The sequence below is a fragment of the Artemia franciscana genome, chromosome 13 (genome assembly GCF_032884065.1).
Source record: "Artemia franciscana chromosome 13, ASM3288406v1, whole genome shotgun sequence".
NCBI classification, from domain to species: Eukaryota; Metazoa; Arthropoda; class Branchiopoda; order Anostraca; family Artemiidae; genus Artemia; species Artemia franciscana.
In genome coordinates, this window is record NC_088875.1 from 48,916,660 (window position 1) to 48,936,271 (window position 19,612).

At 34.9% G+C, this 19,612-nt stretch overlaps 1 protein-coding gene across 5 annotated transcripts in view; it reads right to left on the reverse strand.

Moving 5' to 3' along the window:
- The window catches only part of LOC136035033 (SLIT-ROBO Rho GTPase-activating protein 1-like), a 239,328-nt gene that overhangs the window by 178,400 nt on the left and 41,316 nt on the right, over positions 1-19,612 (reverse strand). For 2 of the 5 annotated variants that reach the window (XM_065716632.1, XM_065716633.1), the window contains one exon: positions 5,198-5,323. In XM_065716632.1, coding sequence (XP_065572704.1) covers positions 5,198-5,267 — 70 coding nt within the window. In that variant the 5' untranslated portion in view covers positions 5,268-5,323. Of the gene's footprint in view, positions 1-1,091; positions 1,457-5,197; positions 5,324-11,380; positions 11,491-19,612 lie in introns of those variants that run through there. The other 3 variants (XM_065716631.1, XM_065716629.1, XM_065716630.1) reach the window with 3 other exon arrangements.

Below are 19,612 nucleotides of genomic sequence, written 5' to 3' on the forward strand. Positions count from 1 at the left end.
GAGTTCTAAATTTTTTTTTACCTCCTCTGAGGGCAAAAACGCCAGAAGTGTTATTTTAATAAAAATACAGTGACATCCTTTCAATCAGAAACTTTCAATTGCATAGGCTAGTAATTGGTTCAAATATTAAATAAGGCAAGGGCACAGGAACTTGTTTTGAGAAGGTGATAGGGCGAATTCGGAAAACAATAAAATGGCGGATTATACGACAAGCACAGGAGTTTATGCAAACAACTGTCAAAACCTCGATAGATACTTCCGTACTAGCCAATACGGTACTTGTTTATTCATATACTACACACTCGAGAACTTGTATCGTGAAAATGAAATAATACCCGGTTTTTGCGCTTAGATTAGGTTACGTATTTAACAAAATACGCTTTGGGCATCCCTCTTCCATAATTCTTTGTGGTAGTTTCCATAATTTTCTTACTAAAGTATTGTATTTGAATCATATTTTGGTATATTTCATTAGCATTCACCAAACTTCACGTCTAGATTGTGTATTATACAATAGACAAGTACAGCCAATACACAATTGAGAAGTGAAGCTAGGTTAGCCCTAATGAAATATGCCAAAATATGACGAAAATGTAATAATTAGTTTATATGATAATATAATTTAGGCTATTTATTTACACATTAGGGGGGGAGGGTAAAATAACATAAGCTAACCTTATCCCCAGCCCCCTAATGTGCAAAGATATAGTTCAAATTGTACAAGTCCAATGCATTCTTTCATGCGTCATTTGTCTTTGTGGCTATAAAGCCGGTTTTCTTAGGTCATACATTCAGCAAACTTCTCGCGTGTTTTACTGGGTAATATGGAAGTACCCCTTGACATTTCGAAGATATTATTGGTCCCTGTTGTGGGTCTTATGGATCTAGATATTGCCCACTCCCAGTCAAGTAGTTTGATCATTTTTTCTTTTCTTAAATATCCATGCAAATCCTCTTTTTTTGATAATTTTTTTAGTAAACCCTGCTCTAGTAAAAAAAGGGTTGAAAAATAATCAATAGTTTACGATGATTTAGAAATCTGAAGAAGAAAATTCTAAATTGCAAGAATATGCGTAAAGCATATAGCCTACCTGGAAAGACATCCCTCATATCAACACCGTCAAAAATTGATGGGTCACGGTACTGAATAAAACACTGAAACATTTTCGCTGACTACAAGGCACTTAATAACATATTTAAAGATAAGCTTTCTTCTCACATAGTACACTTTAAAAACACAATAAAAACTGGCATTCATCCAGCAGTATCCCTCAAGACACTCATGAGAGAGAAAGAATTCCTATCGATCTTCAAAGCGCACAACAATAGTGGAATTCAACAAGTAAACTAAATCACAGATTTACCACGTCCTGCACACAGACTGATCAACAATGTTGCCAGACAATTTTAAATCGTAGATTTCAACTACTGAATCAACAAGCCATGTGCTACAAACAGACTACGGAACACTCGTAAATTGTATCAGACAATTTCTTTTGGGTGAAAATGAGAGAGAGGCAGACGGACAAGAGCGGTAGCTCGCCTAAGCGACATGTGCGATGATTGATGGGACCCGTTTGGAAAAAAGACTCCCTTTTGATGAAAGACGAGAGGAAATTTTATACTCTATAAATAAATCAAAATCTGCGGGCACTATTATGATATCCATCTAATGAATAAAGCGAGAAATGCCTTATACAGATCATAATCTTTGTAGGATAATTAGCATAGGCGCCGAAAAAACTGTCCCAGGGAGACAAATATGCCAAGAAAAAAATTCTGCAAAATTGAAAAAAAAAAATCATTCTCAGAAAACCGTCATATTCCTCGCTAAACATTGCACATTAAATTCAGTCTGTAAGCTCCTAATATTCTAAAATGGAAGTTTAGGGGCTTAAGGACCACCCCCTCGGGAAATGTAGAAAATTTAAACGTAAGTCCATACTTTTGGTTATTCGGAGACTGAACAGATTTTTGGATGAATCCCCCCAAACATGAAACACAAGGCAAGTGATATATAATTGCAACATCGTCGTTTTAAATTTAACGACGCAGTGACGAAAATAATTTTTTCAGAAATAATGAACTTACTATTTATTAAAAAATTGCAAAACAAAATCGCAAAGTTGAAATTTGTCATATTTATTGGGTGCGAGGACTACGGATTTATATGTAAGTTATGACTGTTTTTCAAATATTTAAATAAATAACAAATGATTAGGTGATTTGTGTTTAATGTGTTGCGGAGATTTTTTTGTATATTTATTTTGATGCTGTAGGCTTGTATTTACTTTGGCTTGATTTATTTTTATTTTGTGAGTGCTAATGTATGTAACATTGTCAGTGCTGGTTTTTATTTTCGTAGTGTATGTAACATTATAACATTGTTAGTGCTAAAGTATGCCACCAGGCATGTGCACTGGTTTTGTCATATTTATGTATATAATTGTTGCAAATAAAGAATTATCTATCTATCTATCTAACATCAAAATTTAAAGGAGGAGGATTAGAGCATTTTACCAGGAATAATTTCAGTGATTTTTTTCGGGAATTGACGCTGCCAAAAAAGTCCACATAAACTAAAACATAAACTAAAAAATTTACACATATTTTTACGGTTTCCCAAGGGGAAATAATTTTCTCATGTTCCCTATTGTGAAGGTAAGCAAAGTAAAAGAGATTTTTTTTTTCACAAAAAGCGGGGGTCTATTGAAATAATTTACTTCAAATCTATCCGGAGATTTTCCAACTAGTCTCCAAAAGAACATACACAGGAGGGGAAGGGAGGGGCATAGCTTCAGAAAAAATAGATGTATCATACGGAAAATATAAAAAATCATTGAATAAATCTGGCGAACCCGGGGGAAAGTGGACATAGGCCAAAAAGCCTGGCCTTTAAGTTAAAATTGTTGGTTGAAAATTGAACTAGTATTGCAAAAATTCGGCTTTGAAAAGCGCCTACAATTTTAAGTTACACCATGTGAGCTCTTTTGAAACAGCACCAATTTCTGCCCTGGTACCCTTAGAATCGCCACAATAAAATTAAATGATGACAATTAATTTGAAATTTAATTAATAGAAACTAAGCAGTAAAACCATTTTTTATAAGATAACGCAAACAATATTCACATTGCATACAGTGGCGTAATTTCGTCAAAATCCTGGGGGATTTGGGGGCAAAGTTGGAGCCAGTTTTCCCAAATAATAAGTCAAAATGACAGGGACAAATGAAAAATGAGCCTTATAGTGCCATAAAGGCAAAGATATACTAAAGAAAACTGGCTTGTTTCCCAGGATGCTTGAATTATGTAAGCTTTTCTTAGCTTTGACAAGATTTTTTGCAGAAACTAAATTTTAACTGGGGTCTTTGGGGCAATTGCCCCCCAACCCCATAGAAAATTACGACCCTGGTTACATGGGCAGAGTGAAATGTTACAACAGCCTTTGATCAGCTTCTTGGGTAAAACCGATGCGAAAACAATACTTTGGTTTTGGTTCTCCGCAATTAAAGACTGGAGTTACCTTTCATTGTGTGCTAGAATTTACAGACGCGTCCATCTGGGCTAGAAAGTTTTCTGTTAGTTTTATAGGTCGTTTTATAAAAAAGACAACGTTGGGTGAGATTTTATGATTCCTTCGAGATTTTAGTTTTGAATAACCTAGCATTGGATGTTTTACTTTATGTACTATTACTTTAGCTGTGCTCCGTTTTATTTGTGTTATAACTTTTTTAGATTTAAATAGCCGAATATTGATTTGCTGTATTATGCCCCCAGCCAGAAGTTTGAGTACATGTTAAAAAAGTGGAGAAAAGACAAAATGATTGGATAAGAAGAAAGAACAGAGCCATAAAGAGTTTTACTGCTCCCGCAAACGCTAAAAGTTTTCTTCCTTGATTCTCCACTAAGTTATAAGAGGGTTGCGAGATTTTGACTTGACGTACGTCACGTCTCCAAGGGGCAGATAGCCCAGAAGCACTAACAACAACAAGACTGGAGTTGTCAAGCTTTTGAAAATTTTAAAACAATATTTTCTAAGAATAGTTTTTCTTCCAGGATAACGATGGCACGTTTCTAGGAGATCACGGGCTCAGGGATCCAGTCAATAGGAAACATACAGGCAGCTAAAGGCAGATTTGGACAGTATTGTGAGGCAGCAGAACTGCCGAATCAACGGGCCGATAGACATATAGCGTGGTAGACAAAGATTGGAGCTTAACAAATTCGAATTGATTTGCCTGGCATTGATCGCTTGAGATTAGCCACTTCCATGATAGCTTGCCGGGGAGGTGATAAAAACCAAAAGCACCAGGATTCGCTTAAAGTTTGATAGGCAAGTACCTAAAGTCAATGAGACCCTATCGTATCCAAGAAGTTTTATGCCTTGGACCTTCGCGACCCAGGAGCTAGTAGGCATCAATATTTCACTGTTTTGGAAGTCCCTGAATTTTTTAACTTTGAAGCCTGTTGCTGTCTCGACTGTAAGAGGCACTGATCTAAAATGTCTTGGGAATAATTTCCTTGACACTGGCTAACCGTGCGGCACATGTCATGTTCTGAGACGTAGCGATTTTGCTAAGTCTTTATCCCATTTTCTTTTCAATAATGTATCAAAAATAGGACTTTTTTATCTACTAAATTTTCAAAAAGATGCATCAAATGAAGAATTTTTGCCTAGAAACGGTAGATGTCACCACAGAGGACACAACCATGTTTGACTCCTGAGATCACAGTAAGCCAACTACTAGCCTCACTTTCTACCTTAACAACAGCGCTATTTATACATACACATTTCATATAGATAACTTCGAAGACAACACTGCCTTTCCATGACGAAAGTAAAACAGTTCAAAATAGGGATGAATCCTTTTTATTGACAGTGAACAGATATAAAATTTAACTGGATATTTCGAACACATATACAGTGTTCATCATCAGCAGTAAAACAGTGATGAACACTGTATATGTGTTCGAAATATCCAGTTAAATTTTATATCTGTTCACTGTCAATAAAAAGGTTTCATCCCTATTTTGAACTGTTTTACTTTCGACACATTTCATACATACATTTATGCATACACATTTCATACATAGCACTGATCACAAGCCAAAAGGCTGCCAACACAGCAATGCGTAGAGCATAATGCGTAAAAATAAATATAAAATAAAATAAATAAATAAAAAAATATTGTCCTCACCTTTAACTCCAGTTTCCAAGTCGGTGATGTTCTCCTTTTCTTTCTTCATGACCTTCTTCTGAAACTCCATTTTTAAGATGATGCCAAAAAATGTGATGTTTTGTCAACAAAATTTATTTACTTCACCTAAAAGTTTATTGAGTATTATCAACAGTGAGGGTTACAATAATAATCCTAAACAGAAAAACTAACATACGGAACTAAATCTTCCATCTCAAGGATGTTGGCAAAACTTGCAAATCATTATTTTCTTTGTATTTCTTCTTTTTTTGCTAGTCATGTAAATTGTGCCAAAGATTATATATAACAAGATGATTAAGTGGAATATGAATCCTTTAAAAAATACATGATTGACTTTCCAGTGTTTCTCTTCAATACTACATTGGTATAATACAGGGTGGCGAATGTTGTCCAAAAGTATCATGGTGATTTTAAAAAAAGGAAGTTAAAATGGAACTATAGTTTAGTTATATTTTCCCTTGTTATATATGTATTATGTAGGATAAGTGTTTAGTTTTTCGGTCGTTTTGTTAATTTCGTTTACCTTTTCTTTTCTCCATTGGGTTATCTTTGTGGGTTAATAATAAATGATGAACATGACGAATGCAAAACATGACCGGCGGTCTATACTGTGTTTGTAAATATTTCTAGTTATCAATGCAGCTTTACTTCGTCTGTTCTACTGATCTGTTAATCTATTTTATTATACTGATTTTCTTTGTTATATTAGCTTTGTTGTGCTTGGCATTGTTGAGTTACGTGTACTTTAGGTTTTGCTTTATTCATTAATTTTTTTCTCTGTATTCCACTGTTTATACTTTTGTATGTTTGTGGGTAATAAATATTATTATTTATTATTATTATGTTAATATTATATTATACGTTAATATTATATTATTATGTTGGACCAGTAGCTTGCGCACAGTTAATGCACAAGTATGGTGGGTATTAGAAATTGTACCAGAGGTGCCAAATTATGACCAGGGATCATGAAATGGGCTTTGGTCGGATGAAAGTGATTGCAAGACATCACTTTCAAATAATCAGAGTCCTTTTCTACTGAAAAATCAACAAAAGCTAATTTTAATACATTCTTTAGACCATTGGTAAAGTTATTGAAAGGGAGGTGGCATTTTGCCAATGGAAAACCTCTCTTTGTCGAATAGAATCAGAAACATACAGTAGAATTGAGTAAAATAGAGTGAAATCAGAACACCGGCACACTGGTCCAAAATAGTTACACTTGGGTGTTATGCAAATGAGAATGGTGGACCATGTTGTTAGAACAAACCAAAAATTAAGTGACAATTCTGGTAAATAATGATGTTGTGCTATCTTTCGCAAGAGTTTGTGGATACAACTAGGTTACCCCAAAAACAAACTTAATTTTAAATAAACACAAAACGTAAACTGTTCAAGATTGGCATCCCTTCACAAGGGATTTTCCTTCAGTTTTTTTTTTTTTTTTCTTCTTCTTCTTTTTTTTAATTGAGACAAAAAATATAGTTTTCAAATTTAGAGGAGGAAAATATAAACAAGAGATTTGTTTCAAATCTAAGGAGGCAACTGTCCCCCTCCTCTCCCTCCCTAATTGGTGCACTTGAGGGGAAGGGTAATAGATTTTTACCATTAGAAAAGGGGTCAGAGACACAAAAAGTCAATATTCAGGCCCTATTTTTTTTTTTTAAGTATTTCTTTTGCACTAGTATTATGTCTCAACAGACGAACATATTTGATGTTACCTCATCAATGATTTTAACATACTCATTACACAGCGTCCCAGCCACTTTTTGGGGTGGAAAAGAAGGGCAAGATAAAACATGAAAAAAGAAGACACGAAAAGTATGCCAATTAGTCTGGGGATAGGATCCTTTTGACGAATCTTTGGAGAAAGGGACAACATAGACCAAAGCAGATACAAAAGTCTTAAATTCAAAAACTTGTTCAAAGTCAACAAAACCATCCTCATATTGATGCTCAAGGATTTGATTAAGGGTGCTTTCTAATTAATATAAGTGCTAATATTTGAGGATCCAAAACGCAATTGTAGCTAAAATACAAAAGATTACCCTTTGATTGCTTAAAGGTGCATTGCAAAACCACTTTGCTATATAGAGTTGCTTGTTTATTTCCTTTCTTAAAATTACAAAAGCTTAATATTATCCTTCAATTGAGCAATATCATAATCACTTAATTGCTACCTATTTACATAGCTGCATATAGGGGTCAGAGGAAGAGAGCAGAAATAGCATTCTCCCAATTTTGGTCTGAAAGGCCTCTGTTCATGCTTGGTGAAAAAGAAAAATGGCCCAAGAATTAATATTTTTTCGTAAAGGAAGGAATCCCGTGAAAACTAAGTCAGGCCTATGTTAAATAAATGATTATTTGTGTATTTTTCTGGTTCATAAAAGGACCCTAAAGGTATTACAAAATACAATATTACGTGTAAAATCCTCACTTCCAAAAACATATTTCCAAGGCTGTATCCAGGGGGGAGTCCAGGCTTAACCCCCCACCCCACACCACAAAAAAATGATCTGAGTTATGAAAACAGAACTGTCCATAAATAATTTTTAAGGAGTTTTCCGAAAAAACATAAAAGCCCCTCTACCCTTGCTAGATCTATAGATCTACAACCATTTCTGTGTTGTTGTTTTTTTTTGCAAATTTTAAATATGCAACCCCGCTTCCTTCATCTCAGTTGAGCTACTCCTCCATAATAATAGCTAATTTACTAGTCACACTATTTTTGATAGTATTCATACATTACATTAAAATCTGAAATAAATTTGCAGGTAACTGAAATTTATTTGGAGTGAGGTTGGAAAGATCATACTATTCACTGCACAGCTCATTGTCAAAAACTGCTAATAAAGTATATTTAAAATTGTTCCTTTAAACACTTTCACGAGGTGCCATGGTTTATTGTATCAAAACACAATTAAAAGCTTAGCTGATTCAGCATCTTTGCAAGTGGAATCCTTTGAGAATGCATTGGTAGCTGAAGGATTAGAAAAGGATACATTAACAAGCTTAAAAACTTGTTCATGTATTCTGACTTTGGTTGCAGTATGATATGGTGGACCTACTGTCCCTAGATCCAGACTCAGGCCTTCAAGGCTAATTGCCTCTAGACTTTGGTGAACCGACTACTGAAAGTTTAATATACCATGGCAACCAAGAGCCACAGCCAGGTCAATTACATTAATTTTTTTAGAGCCACTTAATCAAGGATGTATTCAGAGGAAGGGTTAGGGGCTTTGACCCCCCCCCCCAAAAAAAAAAGAAAATAATGATAAGGTTTGCCCAACTTGTAAAAATGTAATAAAATGCATAAAACTCATTTTCGACCCATTTTTTAAGTTGGATACAGCCCTGAACCTATTGAAGCCTTTTTTTTCATTTTGCAAGATTTCCACAGCTACTTACCATCCTGTATTTCCCATTAAATAAAAAAACAAGTTGTTTTCAACTAAAGTAAGGAGCAGCATTAAAACTTAAAACAAACCAAAATGTTTCTGTATATGAGGGGGACTGCCCTTCCTCAACCCTCACTCTTTACAATAAGGTTTTAAACTTATTTAAAAAATGCTTCTCATCCAAATTGAATGGCCCTTGTGTTTGAGCAGTCTCTCATAAAGCACTGTAACAAAAAGCCAAAATTTAGTGTAAAGATGAAGGCCTAAGGAAGAGTAAATCCCCCTCATATACAAGATAATTTTTGGTTTTTATCAAGTTTCAGTGTTGCTCCTTACTTTCAGTTGAAAAAACTTTTTTCTTTATTTAATTTCTTACTATTTTTCAAATCATGCCAGGAGATCCTCTTCTCTCCCCTCTCCCCATGTCAATTTACCCTGGAAAACCCCCAGGGAACTTTCCTCTCTATAGAAAATTATCCCTGTGGACCCCCCCCCCCCAAAAAAAATTAATAATAATGGCAAATTCTTCAACTGTCATGTCATTCCCAAAGGTATAGTTGATGGACCTTTCAACTATGTGGAATCAAATGACTATCTAAAAATGTTGATTAGACATCTTTGGGGGGAAAGGGGGCATAGGAACAGGACCAATTGCTCTAATCTTTATGGTCACTTTAAAAGGACACTAGAACTTTTAATTTCAGATCAAAAGAGTCCTCTTTCAATCTCCTAGTATCACTGGTTTGATATGATCACCCTGGGAAACAAATAAATAAAAATAAACATGCATTGATGATCTTTTTTCAGGCAAAAAATGCACACAATTTTAACATTTTTATAAATACAAGCTTGAAATCTCAACAGTAGGGTTCTCTGATATGCTTAATCTCACTGTGTGATTTTCATTAAAATTGCTTGAATTTCTGAGGGTATCTCCTCCCTTTTTCAAAAATTAGGCAATATTTTTGCCTAGTTATAGCAAAATATTTTACATTACTAGCACAATATTAGGCAATCTGCAATTTTAATGATTCCTTTATTATATCCTTCGAAATACATTACACCTTGCTGCCTTTCTTTTCTTCTCCACCTTTTTTTCTATTATTTTTCTTTATATTTTTTTCTATTATATTTTTTCTTTTTCTTTCTATTATATCCTTAGAAATACATTACACCTTGCTGCCTTTCTTTTCTTCTCTACAACTTTTCTTTCCCACCAATCCTGGTATATGCTGGCTGTGGAGTTTATATGATAATACTTAAGTTTAACACAGCAGTTAGAGAGCAAAAAAAAAGTGTAACATTTAATTCCCTATTCAGCATTGCAGATGAAAAATGACAGATTACCAAAGATTTTCCTTCATGGGCTACTGACTAGGGCCAAACAAAAGCAGGTCATCTCTAAATGGGGTGAGAGGATGTAAAAAGGAAAGAATTAAAGGAAATGGGATCTTATTGGGAGGGTATAAAAAAGAGGGCTTTAAATAGATTGGGATAGAGGAGTGGTCAATGTTCCTATTACCTGAACAATTGTTTAGGGTCATGAAATTATTATTAATAGATGCATTTTGACTTTTTGAACATCTTTTCTCTCTTGCAAAATTACTGCAAACTCACTGTTATAGAGTTATTATATATTTGCACATTAGGGGGGGGGGTGGTAAAGCATAGCATATATTAAATACAGTAATGGTTAGTTTATGTATTTAATATATGCTATGCTTTACCCCCACCCCCCTGATGTGCAAATATACAGCCCAAATTTGTTTCTAAACTATTAAAGATTTGTGATTTCAAATATACAATCAACAAAAACAGAAATGATTGCAATTCTATATGTGTAAATACAGGATATTTGGCCTGGAATAACTCCATAATGGTGAGTTTGCATTAGTTTTGCAAGAGAGAAAAGATGTTCAAAAAGACAAAATGTATCTATTAACAATAGTTTCATGACCCTAAACAATTGTTCAGGTAATAGGAACATTGACCAGAGGAGTTGTGTGTAGCTATGTTGGCCTCACTTGGTTTGGTGCTGTAGTGAGTTGTTAGTAGTAGTAGTATACATTTGCACATTATGGGGTTGGGGGTAAAGTTTATTTCTGACATAAATGAATGGCATATTTGGATTTGGGGTTAAAAATCAAAATTTAAAGGTATGTCTATTTCTTAGCTATATAAATGTTGATTTAATCAGAATATTTACTTGTTTGGTTTTGGCCTTTTAAAGGGCTCAAAATGTAATAGGCCTAGAAGCAATTATTGAATTATGAAAGAGCATAAAAAAGGCATCAAGTGGTGTATTAACTTTCATCCTGGCTAAATTTTGTTGAAAACTGCATGCATATTGGTTTTTCAAAATAGCCTATTTAAATAGGTTTAGGCTAAAGCATAACCTATGTTAGTATTTCAAATACAAATACAAACAAAAATAGAAAAATAATAGGCCTGATGAAAATAAAACAAAATAGGCTATAGGCTACAAGAAATTAAACAAGAATGAAGTGGGCACAACTCAGAAAATCTATAGCCTAAGGGCTTCCATAATTTTCTGCATGGACCTAAGAGATTGACTGTTGTACGGATTCCTTTGGGAAGAGGCCATAGACTGTAACCTAGTCATATAGGCTATTAGGCCTATATGATTTGCATGTGACCTGATGATATTTCTTGACAGAGTTAGGCCTTGACTGGAGACTAGGTTTAAGATCACCATCAATCATGTCATAAGTTATCGAAAAGACTTAATAGTAGACATAATTACCCCTTAAATTAGTGGATTTGACCCATATTCGGTCATCATACAACCAATTTTAGCTCAACAAATTCATCTTCTATTTCTTGAACGAATCTGGCTCTAATGCCATCTAATGTTTTTTATAACACCAAAGTTGACTGACAACTTGATGAAAATAAAGATAAATAACAAAACATTCTAAATTATATTAGAATTGTATTGAAAGAAAAATTCTCATAAGCCGGCATATATTTCGCATACTAATCTCGCCCTAAAGTAATTACAGCTCAGCCTGTAATTGATTACATCCAGTTTCAAGTCTGGATAAAGGAGGAGTTTTGCGCCGGTTTAGTAATCTGCCCCTGTAAAAAAAAAAAAAAAAATGCTAAAAGAAACATCCAAAAAAATATAAACGTAATTTTCTTTTCAACCACGACCCCTGGACCTGCCCAATGGACAAGCTTTTCGAACTTGAAAATATCACTAAAAAATGGATTTTGGAACGTTCGGACGCTAGCACAGCTGTTGAAGGTTGAGCAGCTAGGAAAGGAGATGGCCCGCTATCGGCTAAGCATCATGGCCCTATCGGAAGTGCAATGGCTGGGATACGGAAAGCAACTGCTCAGCGGTGGAAACACTTCAATCTTCAGCGACCATGAAACACAACGAGAAGCTGGAGTGACCCTAGTCATTTCAAAACCTGTGGCAAAATCACGCGTTAGCTGGAAACCCTTTATCAACCGCATTATGACTGCTCGATTCCATAGAAAACATGCCAAAATAACCTTGGTTGCATGCTAAGCACCCACTAACGAAGTCAGAGACGATCAGAAAGAAACATTCCATAATGAACTGACAACTAACTGTCTTTAAAGGTGTACCCAGACATGACATCATATGCGTCCTGGGGGTTTTCAACGCAAAGGTTGGCAACGACAGAGATTATTGTGTTGACGTCCTGGGCAACCATGATCTTTGAGACGCAATGAAAATGGAAAGTTGCTTATTGAAATAGCTCAGTTCATCGACTTGGTTGTTGGCAGCGCACTCTTCGCCCATAAAGATATACACAAATACTGGACACACAAAAAACCAGATCGACCACTATCTTATCGCCAAGAAATGGAAAATGTCGTGATGTGCACTCATTTAGTGATGCTGGTATCTTTTCTCACCATTATCTTGATGGCTGCAAAAATCAAAGTAAAGTTGTCAGCCCCGAAAAAGGTGAGGACAGCTAGTCAATGGCCCTATGACTGCAAATGACTGCGAAAAACTGAGTGACTTAGAAATACGGTCACAGTTTGTGTTAAAACCAAACAACAGATTTGAAACCCGGGATCTGCTACGAGATGAAATTCCAGAGACAGCTGGGACTGCTATCAGAAAACCTACAATGATAATGCCTACGAAATGCTTGCTAGGAAAAAGGCACCAAAGGATGAATGAATGATTTGATCGAAAAGAGGGCGGACAAGAAGAAATCTCTTCTCAACTCTCTTTCCCCTGATGTGAGACACCCTCTTGAACTAGAGTATGCAATGCTTAGTGAGGCTGCAAAGAAGAGTGTCTGTGCTGATAAACACCGTGGCCTTGAAAAGAAAGCTCAGAAGGCTGAAGAAGCTGCTAGACAGGGAGACTCTCGTTCAGCATACCACATCACCAAGGAGATAGTTGGAAAACGTCCAAAGACAGATGGACCCGTCAAAGATGAGTTTGGACGACTTCTTATTGACCCTGATAAAGTGAACGAAGCCTGGGTGACGCATTTCGAAAAGTTGTTAAACATACCATTAACTACTGATCCTCCAGATATACCAGACATGCCATTTCGAAATCCAGCCATCGATATTAAATTACCCTCTGGTGATGAGATACTAAAGGCGGCTAAGAAGCTGAAGTCTGGAAAGTCCACTGGGGAAAACCGAATTGCGGCTGAAATGATTGAATGTACAGTAGCTGCATGCATAACTGTATCGACCACATTTTCTATAATCTGGAGAATAGAAGAAATTCCTAAGGATTGAATGAAAAGTTCTCTCGTCAAAAATTCAAAAAGGTGACGCTCCAAAGTGTGAAAACTGGAGAGGTATCAGCCTTGTATCTATGCCTAGCAGACTTTTGGTGACTATACTCCTTAACAGAAACGAACCACCGTTGAAGGAGCATGTCCGAGAGGAGCAGCATGGATTCTGGCCAAACTGATCATGTTGTGATCTTGTATTTACTCATATAATGTGGTTAGAAGAAGCGAATGAATTGCACACTAAGTTTTACTTGGTCTGTTCAGACTTAGAGAAAGTTTTTGATTCGGAAGATCACCAAACGCTTCGGAAGGTTCTCCAATACTATGGTATTCCTGATAAACTCATTCGAATCATTGAAGCCCTCTACAAAGACACAGAATATTGCGTGAAGTCAAGTGACGGGATACCTGTTATTTTCGTATCATGACAGGGGTGAAACAAGGCCGTGTGCTATCACCACTGCTATATATTCTTGCCAAGCCTGCGATGGAGATTGGATTCAGTTGGATATTAAGAGACTCGAACCTTTTGGCCTTAACATAAATACCAATAAAACGTATGGTAAACACTGGATCTCCACTCGCCTTACGATGCAATAACCGGACGATAGAGCGTTTCATAGTGTTCAAGTACTTAGGAAGTACCATCCACTATTCTGGATCGTGTCAGTGGGAAGTCAAGCTAAGAATCGGCCAGGCTAATGCATTTTAAGGAAACTGTCTCAAATTTGGTGCAGCCAGAAGTACTTAATAAATTAATTAATAAACTAATTAGACGAAATGGCAGATCTCAATTTGCTTATTCAGAGCTCGAACTTCCAAAAGTCTTTTATCATACTTATCTTGGTGCACCAATTCACCCCACGCTTTCTTTTAAAAATAGAATATTTATTGTTTTCATATGGCATAATGAGAATGCTTTATACTTCATTCATTGTTTCATAGGTAAATTTTGTCATCTACCTGCAGTCACTTTCTAGATTAACGGGATCTGGTTTCATGCCTATTAATCTGTCTGATATGAAAAAATTTATTGGTAGCAATTATATTTGGTATGTTTAAACTAATTAGTATTGGCAAATCCCAAATCTTTATTTCAAAATCAATGTTCAGACACTATCTTCTATCACTATGCATAGCAAACTAGATTGAGTTTTGTCTTTGTGGCTATGAAACAGGATTTTCTCAGAAAAATTCTGAGTGTGTTCTGAATTGAATTGAATCAATTGAATAATGAACAAGTACCAGACATTTCATTAAAATGTATCTGCATCGCAGTTTGATTCACAAAAGAACCTAACTTCACTTATTGAGTGTGTTCTGAATAATACACAAGTACTAAATTAAATTATTAAGAGAGAGCTCATATACAACCTACGTTAATGTTCTTCAGCAAATTCTCTTCAAGATTAAAGGGAATGATCTTGTTTTCAGCGTGAGATTTTCTATTCCATCAGTATTCAACACATAGAAATTGCTTCACTTGATATTTCTTATTGTTCTTGCTAAGGTTATAAAAAGACAATAAAGGAAATTTCTCAGGTCAATAAGTATGTAGTTTTCTTTACTTTGTATTTCTTTTTGATTGCGAGGTTCTCCAGTTTTTGTGCTCATCTTTTACGATAGTTGTAATTATTATATATGCCGATTACTCGAGTTTTACTCTTTTTTCGGGGGGGGGGGTAGTTGTTTGTATTGTAATATTTGTTGTCGAAATAAATTCTAATTATTTCTAGGTGATTAATGTGATTAAGAACGTGGCAAAATAAGTCATTTATGCTTTCAGACTCCGAACTTTAAACTGACGTTAAAACTTATCTTTTAAAATGGCGTTAAGGTTATCCCTGATTTTTGCAATGAAACTATAAGCTATCTTTCTTTAAACATATTTTTTTTATTCTTTTTTTTTTTTAACCAGTGCCAAAAGTGAGCATACTATTGAAAGGTTACACTAACTTATTTCATTAAAAGCATTCAATTTTGCCAAGTCAAATCGCAAATTCAAACAAAAATTAAATATTTGCAAGTGATCAAATGAGATTTTTAGCAACTCTAATTATAAGAAATTTCCGTTTCCCATTTAGTACTGTGCTATCCCAGTGACAATTTTCTCAGGCCATTTGCTGAATAACCAAGATCTACATTGCAATTACATGATGTTGAAAATGTTGACAAAATGAAGGCATCTATTTAGATTTTGAGGGTCCAGGGCACAAAAGTTTATTAGAAATTTTCGCGAACAAAATTGAATGCTTCTAATAATATTAATTAGTGCAAAGGATTATAGAGGGGAAAATCTTATTATGAAGTCCTCGAAATACAAATTACATTTAAACGCTCGGGAGCTGGCGGAATTCACTCATACATTAAATTCAAAAACATTAATTCACATTATTTAAGACGAAAAACTAAAAAGATAAATCATATCTTCAGACAAGAAATATCTAAAAAATACATTTTAAAAAAGGAATTTTAAAATTTTTGTTTTATTTTCAATTGACTTGGATTTTATCCTAAAGCGAATTTTATATTTATCTGTTTGCTCTGCTAAGTATGGCTCTAAGATATAGAGCCGTAATGTTTGTTTAGCAAATTTCACCGTCTTAAAATAATTCCTTGTTGTTTTACCTTTTGTTATTTGCGTCAGACACTTATTCGTCGCTTGCATAGAGGAGCATAGAGAGTAAGTTACTGTTGAAGAGACTTAACTTCAATCTTAAGAAATATTTGCTGCTCCTGGGCTCCAAATGGGCTTTAGTTTATGGAATCTTTAATCAATCCAGTTGATTGCCCATTTCCGCGTTCTATCTCCGTCGTTATTTCATCATCACAATCAATCCAACCCAGGTACTTGTAATCCTTGATCTGCTTTAAATTATGACAAATAAGTCATTTGTGTAAGTGAGAAAACCAGGTCAGTTGATTTTCTACATTACAAGAGACAATTTACTCCATAAAATAAATATCTCTAAAATATTAAATGTATAGGATTAGATATTAAACACCAAGGAAATTCCCTCTTGAGAAAATGTGATGAAGGATATGAAAAGTTTAAAACAACATGTTTACAAGAAAAAAAATTAAAACGTTTGGTGATAAGTTTAAAATCTTGTACTATTCTTTTATGTCATTTTTTTCTTTTTTTGTACAGAGAAGATGTGTTTTTTTTGTCCAAAACTGAGCCTGAAATTCAAAGTTTGGAAATCAAAATGTGCACGAGTCATTTGTGAATTTTCGTTTGATTTGGCAGGAATCAAACAAGCTCAACTAAGAGAGTGGAAAATGAATGATTTGAAAGCAAAAGCTTATCTAATCATAGCACTATCAAAATCAAACTGAAAAGCCGATTGAAGAGGTCTCTAATATTTTATAATAGTTAAAGAAGATGAAAGCCATATTTCCGGTGGATATTATAATCACACACTTGAATAAAGTCAGAATCAAATAGAGGTTGAGCCCCAATAATGTACCACTATGTGATTTGTCGTAGCGAAAATTTTTCGACTCTCAAGCATCAAGTTTACCACTAACCAATCATACTAAACATTTAAGGCATAATTTTGAAAACTGAAAAGATCGAATGTTAGGTCAATTGTTATGTTTAAGCTATTGTTTAAGATAAACAATGTTTTAGCTATGTTTAATATAAACCTGTCTAAAGATATAGAGCGATGCAAGATCTCAAATTCCTTTTTTTTAACAAGATCTATTTCTTACCAGAAGCTTTTCTTACCAGATCGTTTCCTTACCAGAAGCAGTTCCTGCTTCTGAAATCAATGGCCCTTGAAAAAATTACGGAGCAGGAGCTTTCGAAAGTTCGTTCATCTTTAAAGAATTCTTTAGTAGGTTTCGATCAAGTTACTGTTATCTGCTAAAGTAATCAAGCATTTCGTTTCATCGATTATCACCCGATTGTTCCATTGATTAGTCAGTCATTTCACCTAGGAGTATTTCCCAGTCGGTATGAGTGATAGCTCTCTTTAAAGGAAGTGATTGTGAAGACCCTGGGAGCTATAGACTGGTCCTTTTGTTGTCTGTGTTTTCTAAGATATTTGAGAAGCCAACGCTTAAGCACTTGGTTATTTTTCTTGAGGTAAAGAATTTTCCCCGTTGTTTGGATTTCGTTTCGTTGGATGAATATTTTAGACTTCTTTATTTAACGTGCCAAGTTCTAGATTCCGGTCTCATTCCTCCCACCATTTTTCTTGACGTAAGGAAAGCTTTTGAAAGTCTCAGACACAAGGTTCTTATCGACAAGCTGTCTAATGATGGTGTACATGGGAAACGTTTTCATGGTTCACTTTAACCTCACTGGCAGATTAATTGCTGCTGCGGCTGCAGACGAGAAAGTCCTAGCTAAGCCCAGAGTGGCCCAAGGTACAATTTTTGGGCCATCCCTCTTCCTCATCTACTTCAACAACCTCTTCCGGTTTGTTCGCACCTCAACTACCAATGTCTGCTGTGGGTAATGTCAGAAACTGCTACTCTCTAACTGCATCGACATTTTCATCTGATAAATTGGGAAGAATTAATGGCATTTTCGGATGACAGTACTCTAGGTGTCGCAGTTGCAAAACAATCATCCTTTACAATCAAGTTCCGAACAATGACCTAAAAGATATACGAATAGTTTGAAGGAATTCTGCTAGCTTTAAATTTGAAAAAGTCATGCCTTCTTATCTTTTCTTGCATGGATAAGAGCTACCCCGCAACAATGGAATGTCATACACAAAGACGTTTTGTAGGCCACCCATTGGGCAAATATGAGTGATTCTTGGGGATTCTTCTGTATGAAGGGGTATCATTTAAGCATAATATTTAATTAATAAAGGTCCAACTTTTGAGAGAATTTGAAATCACCCAGAAACTGGAGCAAATATTTCCTTTTTTCTATTCTCCGTCTTTTATACTTCTCTCTTATTTATTCTCATCTGTATTACTGTTCGTTTGCGTGGGTGTCTACATTTTCATTTATACTTTTATCTGTTTACCACCTTCAAAAGGAAGTGGTAGGATCTTGCAGTTAACTACTTATACTTACGATAATCTTTTAAAAATGGAGGACATTTTTGCTGGCATACCAATACTTCCACAGATAGCTCCCGCGCTTTTCTGGACCGCTTCAACTAGTGAGGGGAATAAATCCGTACGTAATTTGTAACTGGGATGATGTAATGGCTGGCGTGTCCCTTAGTTCGTTGAGGCTTTGGTCTAACCTTGACTGTGGGGTGTGCTTGGAGCTCGATTTTAGCTGATATCTGGCAATTCCAAACCCTTGGCTCTATTAAGAAATTCCCATAAATTTGTTTCGTCAACAAATTTTTGCCATTATAACTCATCGAAATCATAATCACTATTCCTGAATATGCATTAAATGGTTTTTTTTCACATAATAGTTTTTATTTTCAAATAGCGTTTATAAATCTTTGTTTACTATAGACCGTGTTGTGTATTTTCTACTAGTGTTAGTATCTCCATGACGCAGGGCGAAATTTGGTTTGATTTTGATATTCAGATGATGAAGAGATAGCCACATTCATTTGAATAGTCAGTGAGGTCGTTTTCAATTCCTTATTTATACATTTCAGGCATAGTTTAGTATGAATATGTTTAGTACTATTATAAACGAGTTGTTTTAAGCTGCTTCCCAAATAATGGGATAAGAAACCCTTTGGGATACTGTCCATGAAAATATTTATTCAATGACATAACTAAAACTTCGTTCAATTATTTTTGAAAAAGCTGTTATTGAATATTGAATGCCATTATAAAGAAACGCTGCATAGTGGATTTATTATAGTATTCCTGAGATAAAATGATGTCAGAAAAAAGGACAAAACTTGCTTTGGAAACCCTCTGATAATAACGTCAAAAAAATAAGGTTATATGTAATTTTGAAAATTTTATACTACCGCGCTACCTAAAAATTTTTTTAATGCCATCTCCAAGACGAAGAAACATTTTAATTTTCTATCCCTAATTTATAGTATAATTTTGAAATAAGGATTTGTTTTGCTCTTTTAGGACAAGGTAATGTTTACCAAAAATACTAATAATTGGTTTAGTTTCATTGCGCATTACGGTATACGCGAAAGTGTAACTTTTAGGCTACGAAACAATACAAAATCGAAATTTAGTAACTTTCATGCGATCACATTTGAGTTCTCGCGTAGAATAAAATGCTTCAATGAAGTCACGAATAGACATAAAAAGTATCGTTTTATTTGGCCTAA